Here is an 18,422-nt window from a genome sequence, read left to right on the forward strand (position 1 = left end):
CATCTCTGCAGCTAAGGCATTCAGAGGACTGGCACAGGAGGAGCTCTGCTTAGAGCAGGGAGAAGAAGTACCCCAGAGGTTCTCAGCAGTGTTGGCCTTCACCTCAACATCCCCCCAGGAGAAGTCCTCACCTGCCAGTCTAGGATCTCCGGCTTCCCGCTGAAAAGATTGTGACAGTAATGGCAGTTGAGGTGGATCCCACCTTCCGGGCTGGTGCGCTGCAGGAGACAGAGACAGCTCATGGGGGGAGAGAAGTCGGAGGGCAGCAGGCACCTGCCTCACACTGCCACCACTGCCACCTCCTCCATGGCCTGCAGCCTGCCTGGCCCCCTCGGACCTGCTGCCACTGTGGGGGCTCAGTCAGTCCATCACATCATGGCTCAAGATACTGGAGAGCTGATTCTTGAGAGCAGTTTCACTTTGCTTCCAGTGTGCTGGGTCCAGCTCTTCTCAGGAAGGCCAGCTTTCAAGCTGCCACGCCGCTGCATTTGAAAACTTAAGAGATGGGGGCTCTGCTACATCTTCTGAGGATTTCTCTAAAAGTTCTTGAAGCACAGTTGCCTGGTTTCTATTTTCAAGATAACACAACTTAAGAATTCAAGGAGCCTCTCATCCCATTTTCTGCTAGATTAATCTGCTAGATTAAGCAGCATTTGGTGCGCTGTCCACAATGCATTGCGTATTTGGTGTCTTATTCACAAGGATATATTTATTAATAGAGTCATTCCTGGTTTTCTTTCTGATAACCTCAGATACAACACTCTGCAAGTACCTCAGTACAAGCATTTTTCAAGCCCAATTTTAATTTCTGTTTTTTTTGTCAGAATACTTCCAATTTTTCTTCAACATTGAAAATGAAGTGGACATTGGAGAACATCCTTCCTATCTGTGCATCATTCTAGGTAGCTCTTTTCCTCCCTGGCCCTCAAACATTAAGTCTGTGTTCGCTTGCTTCAACTTGCAATAAATTATTCCTTCCCCATGTGGCTGTAAACTCAGATGCTCATACTGAATAGTTTATCTGCTGTAATTCCACGGCCTTTTCAAAATCCTTACTTTTCCAGGATTTGCATCCCCACACTACTTGAGTAAGGGTGACACAGGATCTTGCACTGAAACTGTGTTTAAGCAAACATTAAGAGGAACCAGCCTTGTCAATCAATCCAATTGCTTTGCTTTCTGTGACTGCCCTGAATGCAGCATGGGCTAATACTTCACCAGTTTTTGTTTCATCTGCTAAATTTCATCATGCTTACTTTGACTTTATTGCCAAATGATCGATGAAGATGTTGAAGTCCTTGGGCTTAATATTGATTCCCACTGATGTCAAGCCATCTTGAAACATTCTCTTCAGTGTTTTTTCTTTGACAAGTGTGTTCTGAGATCTGCCAGCAAGACAGTTCCTAAGCCAGGTGATGCATGGGCTTACTCATATGTTTGCAATGCTGATTTTATATGGCAATAATTCAAGTTAGGTGAATTAATGAAGTCCCCATGGGAAAAGGGGAAACAGTGCAACTATTTCTAAAATGGGTAGAAAGGAGGACCCTGGAAATCACTGAACTCTGCTGTGCCTAGGAAGATCATGGAACAGATCCTTCTAGAAGCTGTGCTGAGGCACATGGAGGACAGGAGGTGACCACACAGCCAGCACAGTTGCACCAGGGCAAGTCCTGCCTGACCAACTTAGTTGTCTTCCTCAAGGGAGTGACCACATCAGTGGAGAAGTAAAGAGCTACGGGTGTCATCTCTCTGGACTTCTGTAAAGCCTTTGGCACAGTTCCCCACAACATCCTTCTCTCTCCTTCATCCTTCTGGAGAAACACTCCAGCTGCTGGCTGGACCGTTTGGTGGATGAGGAATTTGGTTAGATGGTTGCATCCAGAAGGTAGTGGCCAAAGGTTCAATGGCCAGATGGAGATCAGTGACAAGTGGTGACCCTCAGGGGCCTGTCCTGGGACCAGGATTGTTTAACATCTTCATCAAGGACACAGCGGATCAAGAGCACCCTCAACAAGTTTTCAGATGATACCAAGCTGAGTTGTGCAGCTGAAATGCCTGAGGGACAGAGTGACGTCCAGAGGGACCTGGACAAGCTTGAGCAGTGGCCCATGGGAATCCCACGAGGTTCAACAAGGCCAAGGTGCTGCACCTGGGGCAGGGCAACCCCAGTATCAATCCAGGATGGGGGATGAACAGCTGGAGAGCAGCCCTGCAGAGAAGGACTTGGGGGTGCTGGTGGAGGAGAGGCTGGACACGAGCTGGCAACATGAGCTCACAGCCCAGAAAGTCAAGTGTATCCTGGGCTATCCAAAAAGCAGCGTGACGCAGCAGGTCAAGGGAGGGGATTCTGCCTCTCTGCTCCACCCTGGTGAGACCCCACCTGCAGTGCTGCCTCCAGCTCTGGGGTCCCCAGCACAGGAAGGACATGGACCTGTTGGAGTGAGTCCAGAGGAGGACCACAAAAATGACCAGAGTGTTGGAACAGTTCTCCTATCAAGAAAGGCTGAGAGTTGGGTTTATTCAGCTTGGAGAACAGAAGGCTCTGGGGAGACCTTATTGTGGCCTTTCAATACTTAAAGGGGGCTTATAAGCAAGATGGGGACACACATTTTAGCAGTCTTCTGCAACAGGACAAGGGGTAATAGTTTTCATTAAAAAGAGAGCATATTTAGATTAGCTATAAAGAAGTCTTTTTCAATGAGGATGATGAAACACTGGCACAGGTTGCCCAGAGAGGTGGTAGGTGCCCTAACCCTGGAAATATCAAGGTCAGATTGGACAGGGCTCTGAGCAACCTGATCTAGTTGAAGATGTCCCTGCTCACTGCAAGGGAGGTTGGACCAGATGACATCTAAAGGTCCCTTTCAACCCTAACTGTTCTGTGATTCTAGTCTTATGAAATCTACAACTCTAAAAGCTCTATAGCTACACTACCCACACTATTTGTGACCTCAGTGAAGGATTACATCAAGAATTCATAAAAAAACCCAAACAAACAAACAAAAAGAAACCCACCAAAAAACCCCAACCAACCAAAAGACCCCCAGCCACTCACCCCCCCAAATCCCAAAACAAAATGCTGCAACTGCCAGTAACTAACTCTTACCTCTAGATTCTCTATGTTTTCTCAGTTGCCCAAGACACGTCCTGGCCTAAGTTCTCATGTCTTCCTGGCTGCTACTTTGTTCTTTGACAACTGTACAAAACTAATATTCTTGAAGTTGCCTATGAATACCACAGACATCTCACATACACTGAAACTTAACATCAGAAGATTAAAAATCACCGGTCAAGCCTTTGAGGATTATTAAACAAGAGGTATCCAGGCCTGTTACTTGTAAATTTTTAGACAACACATCCTGGAAGACTTATGTTTCTCGGTGACACCTGGCTGAGAGGGCAGCTCTGCCCCTTTCCACCCAGCTATCAGGTGTGCACTGTGCTTTGCTGGCTTACTTGTGCTTTTGCTTGTGCTCTCATAAGGCCACTCTATCTCAAACCACTCATGCAGCACAGCTCTGCACTGCCCTCCTGCTGGGCATAACCTGATAGACAGGAGTGAATTATAGCCCGCCTTATCCCAATGGAGGATGGGGGAGATAGGGCCAAGACAGATTTGAGCAATTACAGTCACTGCAACTCCTGAAGAGACTTTCTTAGGAACCCTCCCTGAGGAGCTCCAGGAAGGTGGAGCCTCTGCTAAGTGTGAAAAGAGGCATGAGCTCCACGGCCCAGCCCATCGTGAAGAATATTTCAGTACCTGGAATTTGGTCCAGCAGCTGGGGCTGCAGAACTGGTAGACAACCCGGTCTGTCTTGTTGTAATAGCAGGGCTCAGATAAACTCTTTCTGCAGAAGCTGCAGGGTCTAGGGGGACCTGATGAAACAGACAGGAATTGGTGAGGGCAGCAACACAGGACGTGGGACTGGATTCTGAGGATGGCATGCAAGCTACTCACTCATCCTCAGTCTGTCAAGTTATTATCAAAAAGCAAAGGACAAGAACACCAGGAAACTAAGAGCACCAGATTCTGCTAGGACAGAAATGTTAAACAGATGGAGAGCAGAGTGGTTCAAGGAAGTGACCCTGGCTCTATAGGAATTTGGACAAAATAGGCTGCAATACTTGTCCATTCCTGGACACCCCAGTACTCCATGTAATGGAAAAGGCAATGCCAGCACAGTCCAGCACTACAACTGCTCCCTGCATTCTCAAGAACAGCAATGTACACTATCCTCTGTATTAAGATGTCTACATGCTGCAAGGGTTCCTCCCTCTGCACTTCCACTTGTCTCACTGGACTCTTCCCCAGGCTTTTACCTTCTTTTCAGTCCCATCCACAAGCAATAAACAATACCAAGGAAGGAATTAAGAGTGGAGAGGTGATGATTCCCTCTACACAGGTGCTCTTACCAACTAAGCCTGACTGCTTCACTTTGTGGGAGGTAGTACAGCAAATGGAGCAGAACAGGCCCATCTTGCCACTGCGATCCACGTTGGGCAGCATGTCAAAGTTCTTGCACAGCGTCTTGCACCACATGCAGGGGTAGACCCGAGTGTTCTTCTGCAAACACAGAGCACAACAGAGCTTCCAGGAGGCCATCACAGCTGGCAAGGTTCAACTATCACATCCCACACCACTGCTGTATTCACCACAGGACTGCTCTCCTGCAGTGACCACCTTGTGCCAGGGACAGGCTCACAGTCTGCAGATTTAGTCGGTGGTAGCAAAAAAAGCTGCCTTTGGCACTTCAACTTCTCATTTCAAGGCTAGCCTGGCAGGAATACAGAGTTTGGCAATCCCTTCCAAGACAGTTAAGTGAAGACTGCTCAGGTGACAGAGGAACATATCCAGCCCAGCTTTGGGGAGACATCCAAAAGCCAGTCCACGCTAAGTGCATATACCAGTGTCACTCTACCATCAGCTCACTGACTTTCTGACCCATGCCTGGGTCCATGGTGGGCCCCATGCAGATTTAATCAATTCTGTTTGCCTGCTTCAAAGTTTCCCCACAGCAATCTTTTAACTGCTTTGTTGCAATAGACCAAAGGGATTCAAGTCACCTGCTATTTAATAAAATGCCCTGTGCCACACCAAACAAAGCTGCTGCATGCCCACAGAGACCACCCCCAGCCACCCCAGGCAGCAGCCTCCACACACCTTCTTGTAACTGTTGAGACATGCAGAGTTGCAAAAGCGTTTTTGCTGGCCTTCATGGAAGAGGTACTCCAGGGGCAAGCCCTTGTTGTAGATATAAAGTCCACAGCTGTCACAGCAGTTCGTTTTCAGCCCCTTGGTGGCCCGGAACTTGGTGAAGCAGGCGTCACTGCAGATGCGGTGAACCATGTTCCCATTGCTGACCTCGTGCTGGATCTGCAGAGACATCACTGCTGTCATTCCCCAAACCACCACGGGCCTCCTTCCAGTGCAGCTGTATCACTACAAGCACAGCCCTTGGGATAACAGGCACTAAAACTCTGGGAAGTGCCATACTGGAAGCTGGTGTGGACTCAGGGTGGCCTCCCTCACCAAAAGTCAGTGCAGTAACCGGGAGAGTAGAGTGGCAGGAAGCAGTGAGCCTCAGGGCAAGGAGAAGCTTGGGAGTGAGCCCAAGCCAGCTCAGGGGCTGAGGCCTCACATCACAGGAAAATGCCCTGGTCTTGACCAAGACTAAGTGCTGCAGGTCCTAAGCACTTCATCCAGGGCATGGGAAGAACAAGGGATTTGTTTACCTCGCCAGGTTTGTGGCAAACACTGCAGCGGCTGGTGTCCGAGGGATCTGCAGACTGAGGTGCTGGTCTGTGCTGCTGGGCCTCGTAGAGGGAAAGGCAGACAGAGGTGCAGAACTCATGGAAAGAGCCACCTGAACCAATCTGGGCAACCACAGAGTCCTTGGTGTTCCAGATCTCCCTGGGGATCAGGAGGGGATGGGTTAGTGCAGGGACATATGAGTCCTGCCACAGAGAGACAGGATGGCTCACTGCAATGCACAGGACTTTCTGGTGTCCCAAAAAGCTGGTAAGAACTGTCTCACAGCAGCTTCTGTCCTGGCCCAGAGGAGTGGTGCCTGAAGACAGAGCATGCAGGATGTTGTTTTGAGGGGAGGCTGGAATATGGGGCACTAAGTCCGGGGACAGGCAGGGAATAGCATGAATGTGAAGGGAGTGTAAGGAGCATGGGATAGGTAGTGTGTGAAAGAAGACATGGGGCAGCAGCTGGCAGTGGGCAGGAGTGATGTGGGTGAGCAAGGGCCATAGGAAGGGGACTGGCAGGGAATGCTGTAGAGCAGGTGAGTGGGGTCACAAGCATGGGAGCACAGAGGAAAGGGGAATGAACACACACTTTTTGCAGAAGGTGCATATCTTCTTGCCGGGTGGTTTTTTTGAGAAGGTGGTGAGACAGGAGCTGGAGCAGAAGAGCTGAGGAAGCCCTTTTCGCTGGTAGGCAGTCTGGCCCTTCTGCAGCGGGGTCCGGCAGTTGGCACACGTCATCTTGGTGAAGGTGGAGCGGGCGGCTCGCTGCGCCATCTGAGTGCGCAGGGACATCCGAGTGGAGCGCCGGGTACGGAAAGGAACGAAATCCTCGTCGTTGGGATCATCCACCATTGCATCAGAGTCCTCGTCAGAGACCGGAACTGCAAAGCAGCAGAGGAAGATCAAAAACCCCTCATTAGGAAGTGAGAAACTCTGCCATGAGACACACGCTGGGATTTTCTGAGTCACCTTTCTAGAGTCCCTCTATGTACTTTGTTCTTGTCTGGGTGGAATGATAAAGGGACCCTTAAAAGAAATTGTTGTAACAGGAGATGAATCAAGAGGTCTTTAAACAAACCAGGCTTAAATACAATTCCTCTCTAGGAAGTCATGATATGCCAAGGTTGAGCAGAAGCCCAGAGTGTGAACTTCTATCCTGTAAGAACTGTTAGACCTAAAAGGGAACAAGCTGATCACCACATTCTAGAACAGGCAGGCAATAAAGGAGCAACACACAAATACTAGAGAATGGCAGGGAATATCTCAAAAGAACAGAGACTTTGTGTACTTCTCCAGGAAAATCCCCAAGATGCAACCTTCCTTCAGACAGCCAGCTGCCATAGAGAGAAAGGAAGAAAGCTCCTGGGTGAGGAGATGGAAGATGGATTTCCTGGGAACACCCCCAAGTCTCATCCTGCTACTTAGTGCTTGGTGCCCACACACCACTGTAAAAATACAACACTCCCTGCTTTGACCTAAGTGCCCTGAGAAAGCAAGGAACGTACCCCAGGATTTGTGGGCTCAAAGGACTTGTCCTGTGTAGAAGGGAAGTCTGCACAAAGGTTCCAGAGTTCCCACTGTACTCACACCATGAACCACCTGCCCACAATGGAGCTGGGCCATTCTCTCTGGCTGAAAACAGGCATTGGCCAACCCCAGTTACTCACTGCTCTCAGAGGAGTTCACAGTTTCAGGCCTGGAAGTTTCTGATCTTCTAGGTCGTTCGCTTCTTTTCTGCTCCTAGAAGACATTCAGAAAATAGTTAGGCTAACTATCAGCTAGGACAACCATGCATAAATATCCCAGATTATGGTGAAGTTCCAACTTCTGGGATTTGGCTTCCCAATACCTAGGCTGAAAACAGATAATACTCCATGGATACCTGATCAGAGTTAGCAAGACAGAGGAGACGGGGAAGTAGACTTATGAGAACGACATTTCAGCTGGGGATAGCAGGGACACACTGCAGCCACATTACAGCATAGTGGCAGTGCACAGGGATCATTCTGTCACAAGAGTCATGCAAACTCCTTTCCAGAGGGGTGACAAGGCAGCCAGTGTCCCTCACAGAGTCTGACAACAGCCAGCCACACTCTATGCTCCTGTACCATACGTACTTGACTGCATTATCCTCACCTTCTCAGCTGGCAGCTCGCTTCCCTTCCCAGACAGGCTTTCTCCTGGAACAGAAGCACAGAAGAAGCTTGCATCTAGCATCTTGCTTTTCTCCAAGAGAGTAGCACAGGTGTTCTCCAAACGCAGTCACCCTTTGGGTCAGTCAGCACATGAAGCCTCAGCCTGCTCTGGCTACCAAGTACAGTTCTGGTGGTGGAAGGCTCCTAAACCCACCACCTGTAGTTGCAGATCCAAACACGCGACTTGGGAGGAGCCTGTAAGGGGGAGACCTCCCTGCATAGGGGAGGCAGGCTGGGTGGGCAGTTACCTCCAACTGCTTCTGACCAAGACTAAGCACCTCCTGGGGATGGCCAGTCTGGGCAGAGGCACTTCACCTCTTGGAAACACCTGCTGGTGACCTTCAGTTCCAGCAAAGACTCCAGAGATGAAGAGTGTGAGCTAAGCTGATGTGCAGCCACAGCTTTATTGGGGAAGCTCCTTGCTTCCACAAGCACCAAAAATCAGTTAAAACCATGAAAGCCGGAGCTGGAGCTTGTGCACACCAGAACATTAGCCCCTTTACACAAGAGGCTTTACCCAAATCTAGACCATCAGAAGAGCTGGCTATTTCCACAGCAGAGGATGAGCTGGAGGGTAAAGCAGACTCCAGCTTCAACAGTGTGTAGCTGGATGACCTCCTGAGCAAAAGGAAGCCAAGTTCTGCTGAGCCAACAACTTACCTGTTGGTGGTAAGGCTTCCTGTGCTTTGAGTACACTGTTTTCTTTAAGTGAGTTCTTCCCATTAGCATCCCCTTCCTCAGCCCGGTTTTCCTCCACAGGCTCAGGGGGCAAAGCTGCAGTTCTGTTGTCTGGGCTCAGTTCCACCTCTGCTTCCCCTGCCAGCCCTTCCCTCTGCACAGGTGAGCTTTTCCTTGGTGCCTTCAACTTCATCTTTTTTGTTTGTTTAAGACTGAGTTGGGGTGGGGGGGGCATTGTGGGACTCGAGGACTGTGCTGTGGTTTCTTCCGTGGCTGAGGCACTGCTGAGGTTCCCGGAGTCAGAGACGGGTTGTTGGGGTGATCCAGGGGCATTGTCACCAGACAGTGCAGGAATAGCAGCAGCACCATCTTCCTTTACATCCCCAGAACAATTTTTTGGTGCATCCTCCCCTTCTTTCCCTGTTTCTGGACCAAGGGCTTCTCTAGACAGGGCAGAGGAGTCTGCCGGTCCACGTTCCACGCCCTGGGAAGGTTGTGCCTTACACAGCCCATCCAGAGCCTCTGGTTTACCTAGTTCCACCAAGTCAGAAGTTTTACCCAAGTCATCTAAGACATCAGGTTTCTCCAGCATATCCAATACAACAGGTTTATCTAGAACATGGTCATTTGATTTATTTAGATCAGACAGGCTGTCTGCTTTCATTACAACGTCCAAGTCCTCGTCTGTAGTCATTTGCTTGGATTGATCCCAGCCAGGGGGCTGAAGAACTGAAGCTTCCTGGGTAGAAGCTGTTTGGGAGCCCAGGAGATCTTCACCAAACTCCATGTCAGCAGGGAGATCACCAATGAGTGGTTTGTCAGGCAAGGACAGGGGGTCCAAAGATCCTGAAAATTCGCTGGAATCCATTTAGAAGATGGGAACTGGAAATGAGAGAGAGACTTGCAAGTTAATGAAAAGCAGTCTAACACAGAACATGAACTGCCCACTCTTCTGAGCACTGCTGGAGTAAAACAAGGCCCAGGAATGCTGCCAGGCATACCAGACACCAGCAGGTCAATGACCTCTCCTTGTGAGGGTACAAAAGTCAGCAGCAGTATACAGTAGTTTGGTACAACAGACCTTTGGGAACTCTACAGCCCTCACACACCTCACCACAGCACAGCGAAGAGACTGGCTTATGCTAAATAACACAGTGGGGTATGAGAAATGACTTGAGCACCAGTTCAGGAGGCTCCTCACTGATGTTCTGCAGTAATACCCCCACCCCTGCCTTCTTCCCTATCCAAATAATCTGGTCTGTCCTTTCTCCTGATCTGTTCTTACGGAGCTAACACATCTTTAATTTTTAAAATACCTTTTTTCTCTTGAACACAAAGGTAGAAATAACTCCTTTCAAGCCCCGAAGTCTGAGTCTTAACAAGACACAGGATGACAAGATGCATTAATCTTGTAAGAAGACAGATATAAACAATGTTGTAGTGTAACTACAGCTACTGCATAGCCCCATAACTATGTGGGCTAATATTCAGACATGGAACAAACAAAAGCTTAAGTTAGAACTAGGAGGAGTTCTGGAGAGTGGCAAGAAGAAAGGTGGTAAAGCTCTGACGTTAAAAGCAGTCATAAGAAGAACAAGTAGCAAGGTAGACACAAGCATGCAGTGCAGAGTCAGGAAAAAAGACCAGTGTGACTTTGCAGGGCACAAACAGTACACTTGAATAGGAAGGTGTGATGCAGACAGCCAACCTCAGAGGTAAAGTTACAGCCCAGCTCCTCATGGTCGACATTACCATAAGACAGAAAGGTCAAGACTTTGTGATGAGGCAAGTAATATGGTCTAAAACTGAATTAAATCCGCACAAGGAGATAATGGCTGACAAACCCAAAGAGGGAAAGGGAGCAGGACCTGGAGTCTGCAAGTGGTAAGGCAGTGTAAGACTTGAAGTAACATCATGTCCCCCAAACAGGCTCTAAGCAGACACTACAAAAAAGGCACTAGAATCAAATGGTGTGGCAACAACCTATCCCTCCCCATCAGAGTAATTCAGATTCTAAATTTAGCACTGTTTTAATCTCTGAATGAGAAGACTCAGTACTCTTGTCTATTTGGGCTTACAGTGGGCATAACTCATATACATCAGTGAAGGAGGAAGCCTGAAATAGTTTCACTGATGATGGCTGTTTAATTCTTTTTTTATATCCTTCCCTCTGAAAGGACAACCAAGTTCTCACTCACAAATGGTTTGCTCAGAAGTAAACAGAACATACTTGGACAGAGAATGTACCCAACTTCTGAAACTTATTCAAGCGGGAATTTAAGGAAATCATACCCAACAACTGGATTTCAAAGCCACTGCCTCCTTATTTTATCGAAATACACAGTAATGTTTTCTGTTTCCTGGTGGCAGATAAAGCACTGTTCCCACAATCACAAACAGAAACTGAAGCAAATGTAATCTTTAGAAATGCTCAGCAAGCTCCACCCCTCAGGACTTTGGTGTTTCTGTTCACTTTAGTTACAAGATGAGACAAAACTTTAGAATAAGCCAATTCCAGAGCAATACAGGATCTAACACATGCTTTAGTGTGGCTGACAGAAATAAGAAAAAAGTGAAATAGAAACAAAGACATCTGAAAGAAAGGTCCTAAGGATTTGAAGCAGATGAGAACCCTCCCAAGATGATAAACACAGTTTTTTTTCCTGCTGCTCAGAATATGAACAATGTCTCCTGCTCAAAGATATCCCCCACCCAGATTCACAGACAGACAGCAGACCCTACAATAATAAGCAAAAAAACCTCAAGGCATCCAGATAAAGAAGGAAATTTATTTATAGGTTTATTTAACAGAGGTAGCATGCACCTCAGAATCACCTCAGACACTTTGCACCAAGTCTGCCATGAACCTCTAAGGTGATACTCCTAAAGTATTTGCCACTTTCAGCTGGCCTAGTCTTTGCTTGGTAGAAATAGACCCTGGAAATATTGGAGCATAAGAAATCCATTTGGGCATTCCCTCTCAGAGGATAATGCAAGCAACAATCTATGAACGTGTTGTGCAACTCATGTGCTCTACAAGTGGACCAAAGGCATCTGGTTTAACAGTGTACACCTTAACACTGCTTTCAAACTTTGGGCATCACAATGCAAGACAAAACTCTGACTTAATGGCAACGTCCTTGACCAACAGAAAAGTCCTAGAGAGAACAAGTATTCTGCAGATTAAGGCAACTCCAAACTACTGGGATGTGGCTGGGACAGGCCTTTCTGCAGAGGCAAGGCTGCAGTAAGAGCACTTGCTCGCACGCTCTGACTGGAAGCACAGCGCTCAGCCCCTGTGCTCGAGGGTCCTGTCCCCTCTCATCAGCTCTGTCTGAATCCTCCCAGCAGAAAAACTCACACGTTCTGCTGAAGGAACCAAAACCTCTTCTTAGGATGTGCAAAGCTAAGGACTGCTGCAAAAGGACCATGTACTCAAATATCCTGTTCCTATTCACACCAAGAATGGATACCTGGTGAGAGAGTGTAAGAAACACAACTAACAGGATGTTCCTCTTCAGCACATCCTCCAATCAAGGACTCAGCTGCTGAAGAACCACTTGGCTTGAGCTGCACTGACAATGTCCCTGTTAAGAGTCTGTACTGGGCAAATCCTCTGTGAATCTGCCTAATCCCACTTTGAACCAGTTTATACTTTGGACCTCCTAAAATTCCAGTGGTTTTAAGTTCTGCGGCTTAACATTTAGTTTTCAAAAGTATTTTTCTTTTATTTTCAACCACTGCAGCAGAGCTCCAAGGTGATACAGGGCAGATGAATGCCAACTCTTGATGTATTTAGAAGAATGTGGAAAAGCTGATGGAGTTAAGAGTTGAGGCTGGACCCAAGGTGATCCTGACAAACAGTCTGAGTGGGAAAGCACGGAATGTCCCTGACAATGAATTCTTTATAGTGGCTTTCAACTACCAGCTGATAAGGATGAGGAAGGCAGCTCTCAAAACAGGAAAGAATGGTATTTTCCAGTTCTGTGGGTTGCTCTGAAATCAAACTCAACCTAAAGAAATTAGAGCTGCTCAGCTGCAGCAAGGTAAGAAGCTCTACTTCTGTCTGCCCCAGGCAGTCAGATTCGTCTGGGCCTTCTGCTAAGCTTCACAGTGAGTTAAGCTGCAAACAGAGCGTGCACTTTATCTCTGGTAAAGTCTTTTCTCACTTTCTACAGCAGAAGCAGAATAGCTTATTGTTTCTGGCAGATGCTGAAATGATCCACCACAAGTCATGGCCTCTCTTATTCCAGGAGCAGCAAATGCACAGCTCAGTCACTAGGGTTTGGTCACTGGTCTGCTCGAAATCTTCCTCTTTTCCAGCCACATAACTGACAGCAAGAAGAGTACACTGCAACATGACTTGGCCAAAGCAAGAGGAGGCGGTGTGCTGAAATCCCGCACTTCACAGAAGACACGACTGCTCCATTTGGAAACTCCTTACTTAGGAGTAAGTACTCCCTGGAGTATTCAGTAACAGATATATTCTTGGAAAGAACAAATTGAAGGAGCAAAGTCTCTTCCACAACAGCCTGCAGCAGAATGCTTCCCAAGTAGCGTGCAAGCGTTTCCAGAGGAGTGATGGGACAGCTGAAGGTCCTCCCCAGGTGTGCTGGACTGGCACAGAACACGACACTGGCTGCCAAACTCAGTGCCTGTGGCTACCAGACCTGCCCAGCCCTTTCTGCCAAAGAGGGGGAACATGGGATCTTCTCTCAGATCTGGAAGTTCAAAGTGCAACATCTCTGCCAGGACACGTCAGCACATCCAAGTTGACTACCTGGGACTTCATCCAGCTTATTAAAGACATCAGTGGTGCTGTAACTCAGGTAACTATTAGGAGGGGAATATGTGGCCCACCTACAGAAATGATGATGTACCATCAAACATTTAATTAAAAACAGACAGCAAGAAAAAATGCTGCTGTTACTCTCTCCCAATGAAATGAACATCTCAGAAGTCTTTACAGCCCACAAAAAATCCCACAGCCATGCAGTTACGGCTTTCCTCTAGCAAAGGAACACCAACTGCTTGGGTATCTGTCCTGGACTTTTGTTCATGGACGTGGATTCAGATTTTCAATACTTTTGAAGGCTGAAGAATTATCTTCTTCACTATTAGAGATCATCTGAAATACGAAAATAATTAACTAGTAACTACAAAAGACACTTAAATCAACATTTTAGCCACTTCCCATCTACAAGGCCTGTAAGACCTGAGCAGAGTTCTGGAACGAAGCTTCTAGTGTTTTGTGCCAAATTTTTGAATAAACAGTAACACCCAACCTAGAATTTCTCAACAAAAACAACAGTGTCCAATCAATAAAACATTAAGGAAGTAATATCATGTCCTACCAGCATGGTTTCAGTCAATGTATCCTCATTAACAATACTATTCTTTGAGTGGTGAGTACAGCAAAAGCCAACTTCTCTGCTGTGACTTATCTCAGTTTATCTGGGCAGCTGATAGCTTTCTAAATTCAAGCACTGCAAACCTTTATTACATACTGGTTAACTCATTTCAACTCAAATTAATTTACAAAGAATCACCAGTAAACTAAGCACACTACCACGGACCAGGTTTCAGTCCAGCCAAAATTCTCCAGAAAGGAGCAGAAAGGATTTTGTTACTTACTAGTGTTTTTGGAGAGGCAGCTCTCTGAGCTACAAACTCAGTCTCCAAAGAACACAAAGCCCACTTGGTGACATGCAGTACAGAGCTACTTGCACACAGGACCATGTTAGACCATTACTGTCTCATTCTTGGCTACACTTGATAACAGTTATTGGAAGAGTTGAGATGTTTCAAATTAAAAAAATCTGACAGAGTGACACAAGAATCCCACTGCTTTATGAATCAGCCATGGTTTAGAAAACACCCTCCAGTGCTAAACTTACTTTGTTCACTGAAAAGAAATGGGGAGACATGACCCATCTCAAAAAAAACACAAGGTAAGAAGATCTACAGCAGACAACTCCTTGGAGATACAGACAAATGCACACAAGGACGCAAAAAGCTGGAAATCAAAGTCAGACAAGCTCATAAACACATGATTATACAACTGACCATGGGATCTGTAAGCCCTCTGTGATTCTGAGGTTTTACATGCAGTGACTCACTCCAAGTCAGCTACAGCTCCTGCAGATGCCACTGGTCAAGTCCTTCAGCTTGTGCTTTGCAGGGAGGGTTTGGTGAACGTTGTCTCACCTCCAAATGTATTATTGGTTCTCAATCAGTGCAAACTGCAGCATCTTTCACCACATCCCCTTCAGGCCAGTCTTCACGTGTGACTGGGACTGTCTACAAAACAGGAACTGGTACACAGGGCAAAAAAGGACCTTTCCAGAACATCACCAGCAGCATCAAGACTCCAGCAATTGTTTCTTGATAGTCCCAAAGCCAGGAGAGATCACCACTAGATTTTTCTACAGCGAGAGCCCAAGCTCAGGGCTGCAGGCCTCAAATGTAGTATCACAGTCACCCTGAACCCAGAAAGCCTAAATCCTTCAGCACTGAGCAGCTGGTGCTGCAAAACACAACCACGAGTCTCCTGTAAATTCCTCAAAGGCAGGAATGACCAAACTGGATTTTGAGCTTGCATTCCAGAAACTTCACCTCAGTTTCAAGAAAGTGCAAGAAGGACAATTTTCAGAAATCTCACAGAACTGCCTGGAATTAGGTTTACCAGGAGACTCCCTGCAACACTTCAAATATAACTGACAACATTCCTCAATCTCAGCATCATCTGCTGCTAACCAGAGCAGTAAATGCTAAGACAGCCAACAGGAGCATCCTCATCCATCCAGAATGCCATCCTGGCAGCACTTTGAAATGGCTTGGATCCCCCCACATCTTGTAAGACCAGGATCCTCCCCAAGCACTAAGTACCAAGGCTTTGCAACACAGAAAGGAGTAACAAGTCTAAGTTCACCCTTAGCAGCAATGCTATCTGGAGAGCAATTCAGCTTCAAGAACCAACTCCACTCAAGTCCAAGAGAAAATTCTCCTGGTGTTTGTACAGCCAAAATAGTGTTAAACACATGGGAAGGGGGTGAGTGGGTAAAAAAGCTTTGGAAGTACTATCAGAAGCACAACAAAAAGTACTCGGAGGTACAGCATGCTTGAGCAGTGTGTATCCAAAGTGCCTTAATGATATTAAGACAATGATTAAAAAAAGTAAAAGACCTGGAAGTGGTAAAAAACAGATGGTCATCACGTCTCTCTACCAGTTGCCCAAATGCTGCAGGAAGGCATCAGAACACCTGACAAAGTTCTGGCACGTCTCACAAGCAGCTACAGACAAATGGAGAGGACAGCAGGTGACTCTCCAGAGGAGTGCTGCAGCCTGGGAACAGTCCACGGACTCCCTGGAGGTCCTCAAAACCCAACTGGACAAAGCCCTGAACAAGGCCTCAAGTCAGCTCTGCTGCAAGCAGGAGATCAGTTGGACCAGAAACTTCTAGAGGTCCCGTACAACCCAAATCTGTCTGTGGTTCTGTGAATAAACCCTACTGCACAGCGAAGAGAGAGAAGACAAAAGGGCAGAGTCTCTAAGAGGATGTATCTTTGAGGGCAAAACATCTCATTTTCCTTAAGAGGCCTTGCAGAGCCAAAATACTGGAAACACAATGTGAGTTGTCTCCTCTGCCTCACTGACAGTCCCAGATCCCTCTGCAAGGTGCCTGCCACCAAAGTGCTGGGGAGGGATCTCAGCGCTGGGAGGCCTCACCTCACGTGCAGCTGTTCAAACTGGCCCTGGGTAATGCTGTGTTGAACAGAGCAGTATCTCACCCCGTCTAGAGACCAACTCCTTTCCCTTTGGGCTGCCCAGGGCTGGGCCAGCAGAGCACACTCAAAGCAAGTGGCCAGGAGACACCACCAGAGCCCACGACCAGCAGGACTGGTGAGGATGGTTTCAAACACTGCCATTTCCTGATGTGTACCATCAGCAGAGGAAGAAGTTAACAAAACACGATACTGAGACTAAAACACAAATCCAATGAAACCCTGCTGGTGCTGCCTTTGCTAAGCTAACAAATGCATTGTCACAGCTGCAGCCTATTCCATACTTCCACTGGATTGCTTTCACCATAACCCTTCTGCACCAAGGCTTCCGTCTGTGTCCATCGGAGTTGTACATCCCAGCATCACTGACCACAAGACATCCATAAAGATATCACACAAGGGGCTTTGCTCCCAAAGTGAGGCCATGGGCTCGGCCTGGGCCCTTGCTCTGGCTGCCAGAGATGTGGAAGAATCTGTTGCTACTGTCATCCTCCAAAGAAAAGGCACTCACAGAGAGAGGGATGTGAGCAGGTGCAGAGAGAAAAGAGGTTGTGCAAATATGCACCACAGAGCTGTGAGGTTCAGGTTAGTCGTTACAGCTCTGTACACTGTGGATATTACTTTAATAAGGCTGAGCTCACAATAACAACAGGGCTATGCTCTTATCACCAGCTTTGATCCCAGGATAGGCAGGGTTAGGTAAGAAAATGCAGATTAGAAGTTTTCTTGGGGATTGCAGCTGCAATGAAAGGGAAAGAAGTTATAGCCTAGAACAAAAGCCATAGCTGGAAGCACAGCAGGAGAAGAGGAGAGCACAAATGAAGCAGCTCTCATCCTCACCAAAAGAGACTCCAGGAACCATCCCTCAGCACTCAGTCAAAAATCCTATCCTCCACCATCACCTGACACAGACCACGTCCAGTGCTGCCTCTGCCCACACAAGCATATCTGACTGCCAGGGCCTTTTGCCATGCCAGGCACACACCACAGCCAGCTCCCTGCCTCGCCAGGCCTCCTTCCACCTCTACAAACCACACACGAGGTACTTGATGCTCCCCAGGACACCTTGTTGGCCACAGCTACACTGCCCACATGGGGAGGCTTCCACAGAGTGGGGCCTCCCGCAGCAGCCCAAAGCAGCTTCAGCCCCATGGGGCTGCACCTTTCTCTCATGGGGCCAGATCCTCAAGAGCAGCACATGGTGTCCAGGGATACATACATCCACCAGGCCCTGAGGAGGCTCCAGACCCCCCCCCACACAGGGGGAAGGCTGTCAGAAGGACTGGCCAGATCACCGAGCAAGAGCTGCTGAGCCCCACAGACTTTGCCCCTGCACGTGGTGACAACACCATAAAGGCCGAGCCCCTGGGGACACAGGGAGAGCCAAGCCTGGGCAGGTGCCAGGGCAGAGCTTTGGGGCAGAGGGTGCCAGGGCTGTTTGCTGCCACTGCTCAGCTCTGCCCAGCAGCAAGGACAGGCCCCGCTGGGCTGGGCGCTCCAGGGGCTCCCAGGAGCCACGAACCCTGGGCCCAGCCTGTGCCCAGGCACTGATGTGGCTGGGAGGCACATCCAGCCACCGCCCCCCACAAGGGCTGCCCACGGTGCCTTCCTATGCCAACCCACACCCGGGAGGGGGGCCAGGCTGGGGCTCCCCATCCATCGCAGGGGAACCCAGAGACCACCTCCCGCAACGGGGACAAGGGTCTCACTGGGGTCTCTATGGAAGCGGGGTGGGAATGGGGGTCAGGCTGGTGGGCTCCCCAGCCACAGTGGGGGGACCCAGAGCCCAGACCGCTCCCCAAGAGGGGCGAGGGTCGCACGGGCCATCCCCCCCACCGCAAGGGGCACGGGGTGCACTCTGTACCGGGTCGGGGATGGGGGTCAGATGGGGGCTCCCCATCCATCCCGGATGACTCCAGAGATCACCCCCCTCCAGAGCGAGGGCCGCATGGGGGTCTCCATGGGACCGAGGCGGGGATGGGGACCAGGCAAGTGCGATCCCCCGCC

General features: G+C 48.5%; 1 protein-coding gene across 4 annotated transcripts in view; it reads right to left on the minus strand.

Moving 5' to 3' along the window:
- Window positions 1-18,405, minus strand: part of ZMYM3 (zinc finger MYM-type containing 3) — a 32,209-nt gene extending 13,804 nt beyond the window's left edge. The window contains exons 1-10 of one of the 4 annotated variants that reach the window (XM_008636177.2): window positions 14,750-18,405; window positions 8,613-9,512; window positions 7,894-7,937; window positions 7,425-7,497; window positions 6,347-6,638; window positions 5,737-5,914; window positions 5,165-5,377; window positions 4,417-4,567; window positions 3,764-3,879; window positions 132-218 (exon numbers count right to left, since the gene is read on the minus strand). In XM_008636177.2, the coding sequence (XP_008634399.1) occupies window positions 132-218; window positions 3,764-3,879; window positions 4,417-4,567; window positions 5,165-5,377; window positions 5,737-5,914; window positions 6,347-6,638; window positions 7,425-7,497; window positions 7,894-7,937; window positions 8,613-9,498 (2,040 nt within the window). In that variant the 5' untranslated portion in view covers window positions 9,499-9,512; window positions 14,750-18,405. Of the gene's footprint in view, window positions 1-131; window positions 219-3,763; window positions 3,880-4,416; window positions 4,568-5,164; window positions 5,378-5,736; window positions 5,915-6,346; window positions 6,639-7,424; window positions 7,498-7,893; window positions 7,938-8,612; window positions 9,803-14,749 lie in introns of those variants that run through there. The other 3 variants (XM_017737592.1, XR_001863065.1, XM_017737591.1) reach the window with 3 other exon arrangements.
- Between the last annotated feature and the right edge of the window lie 17 nt (window positions 18,406-18,422).

Source organism: Corvus brachyrhynchos, unplaced genomic scaffold (assembly GCF_000691975.1).
Source record: "Corvus brachyrhynchos isolate BGI_N302 unplaced genomic scaffold, ASM69197v1 scaffold346, whole genome shotgun sequence".
NCBI classification, from domain to species: Eukaryota; Metazoa; Chordata; class Aves; order Passeriformes; family Corvidae; genus Corvus; species Corvus brachyrhynchos.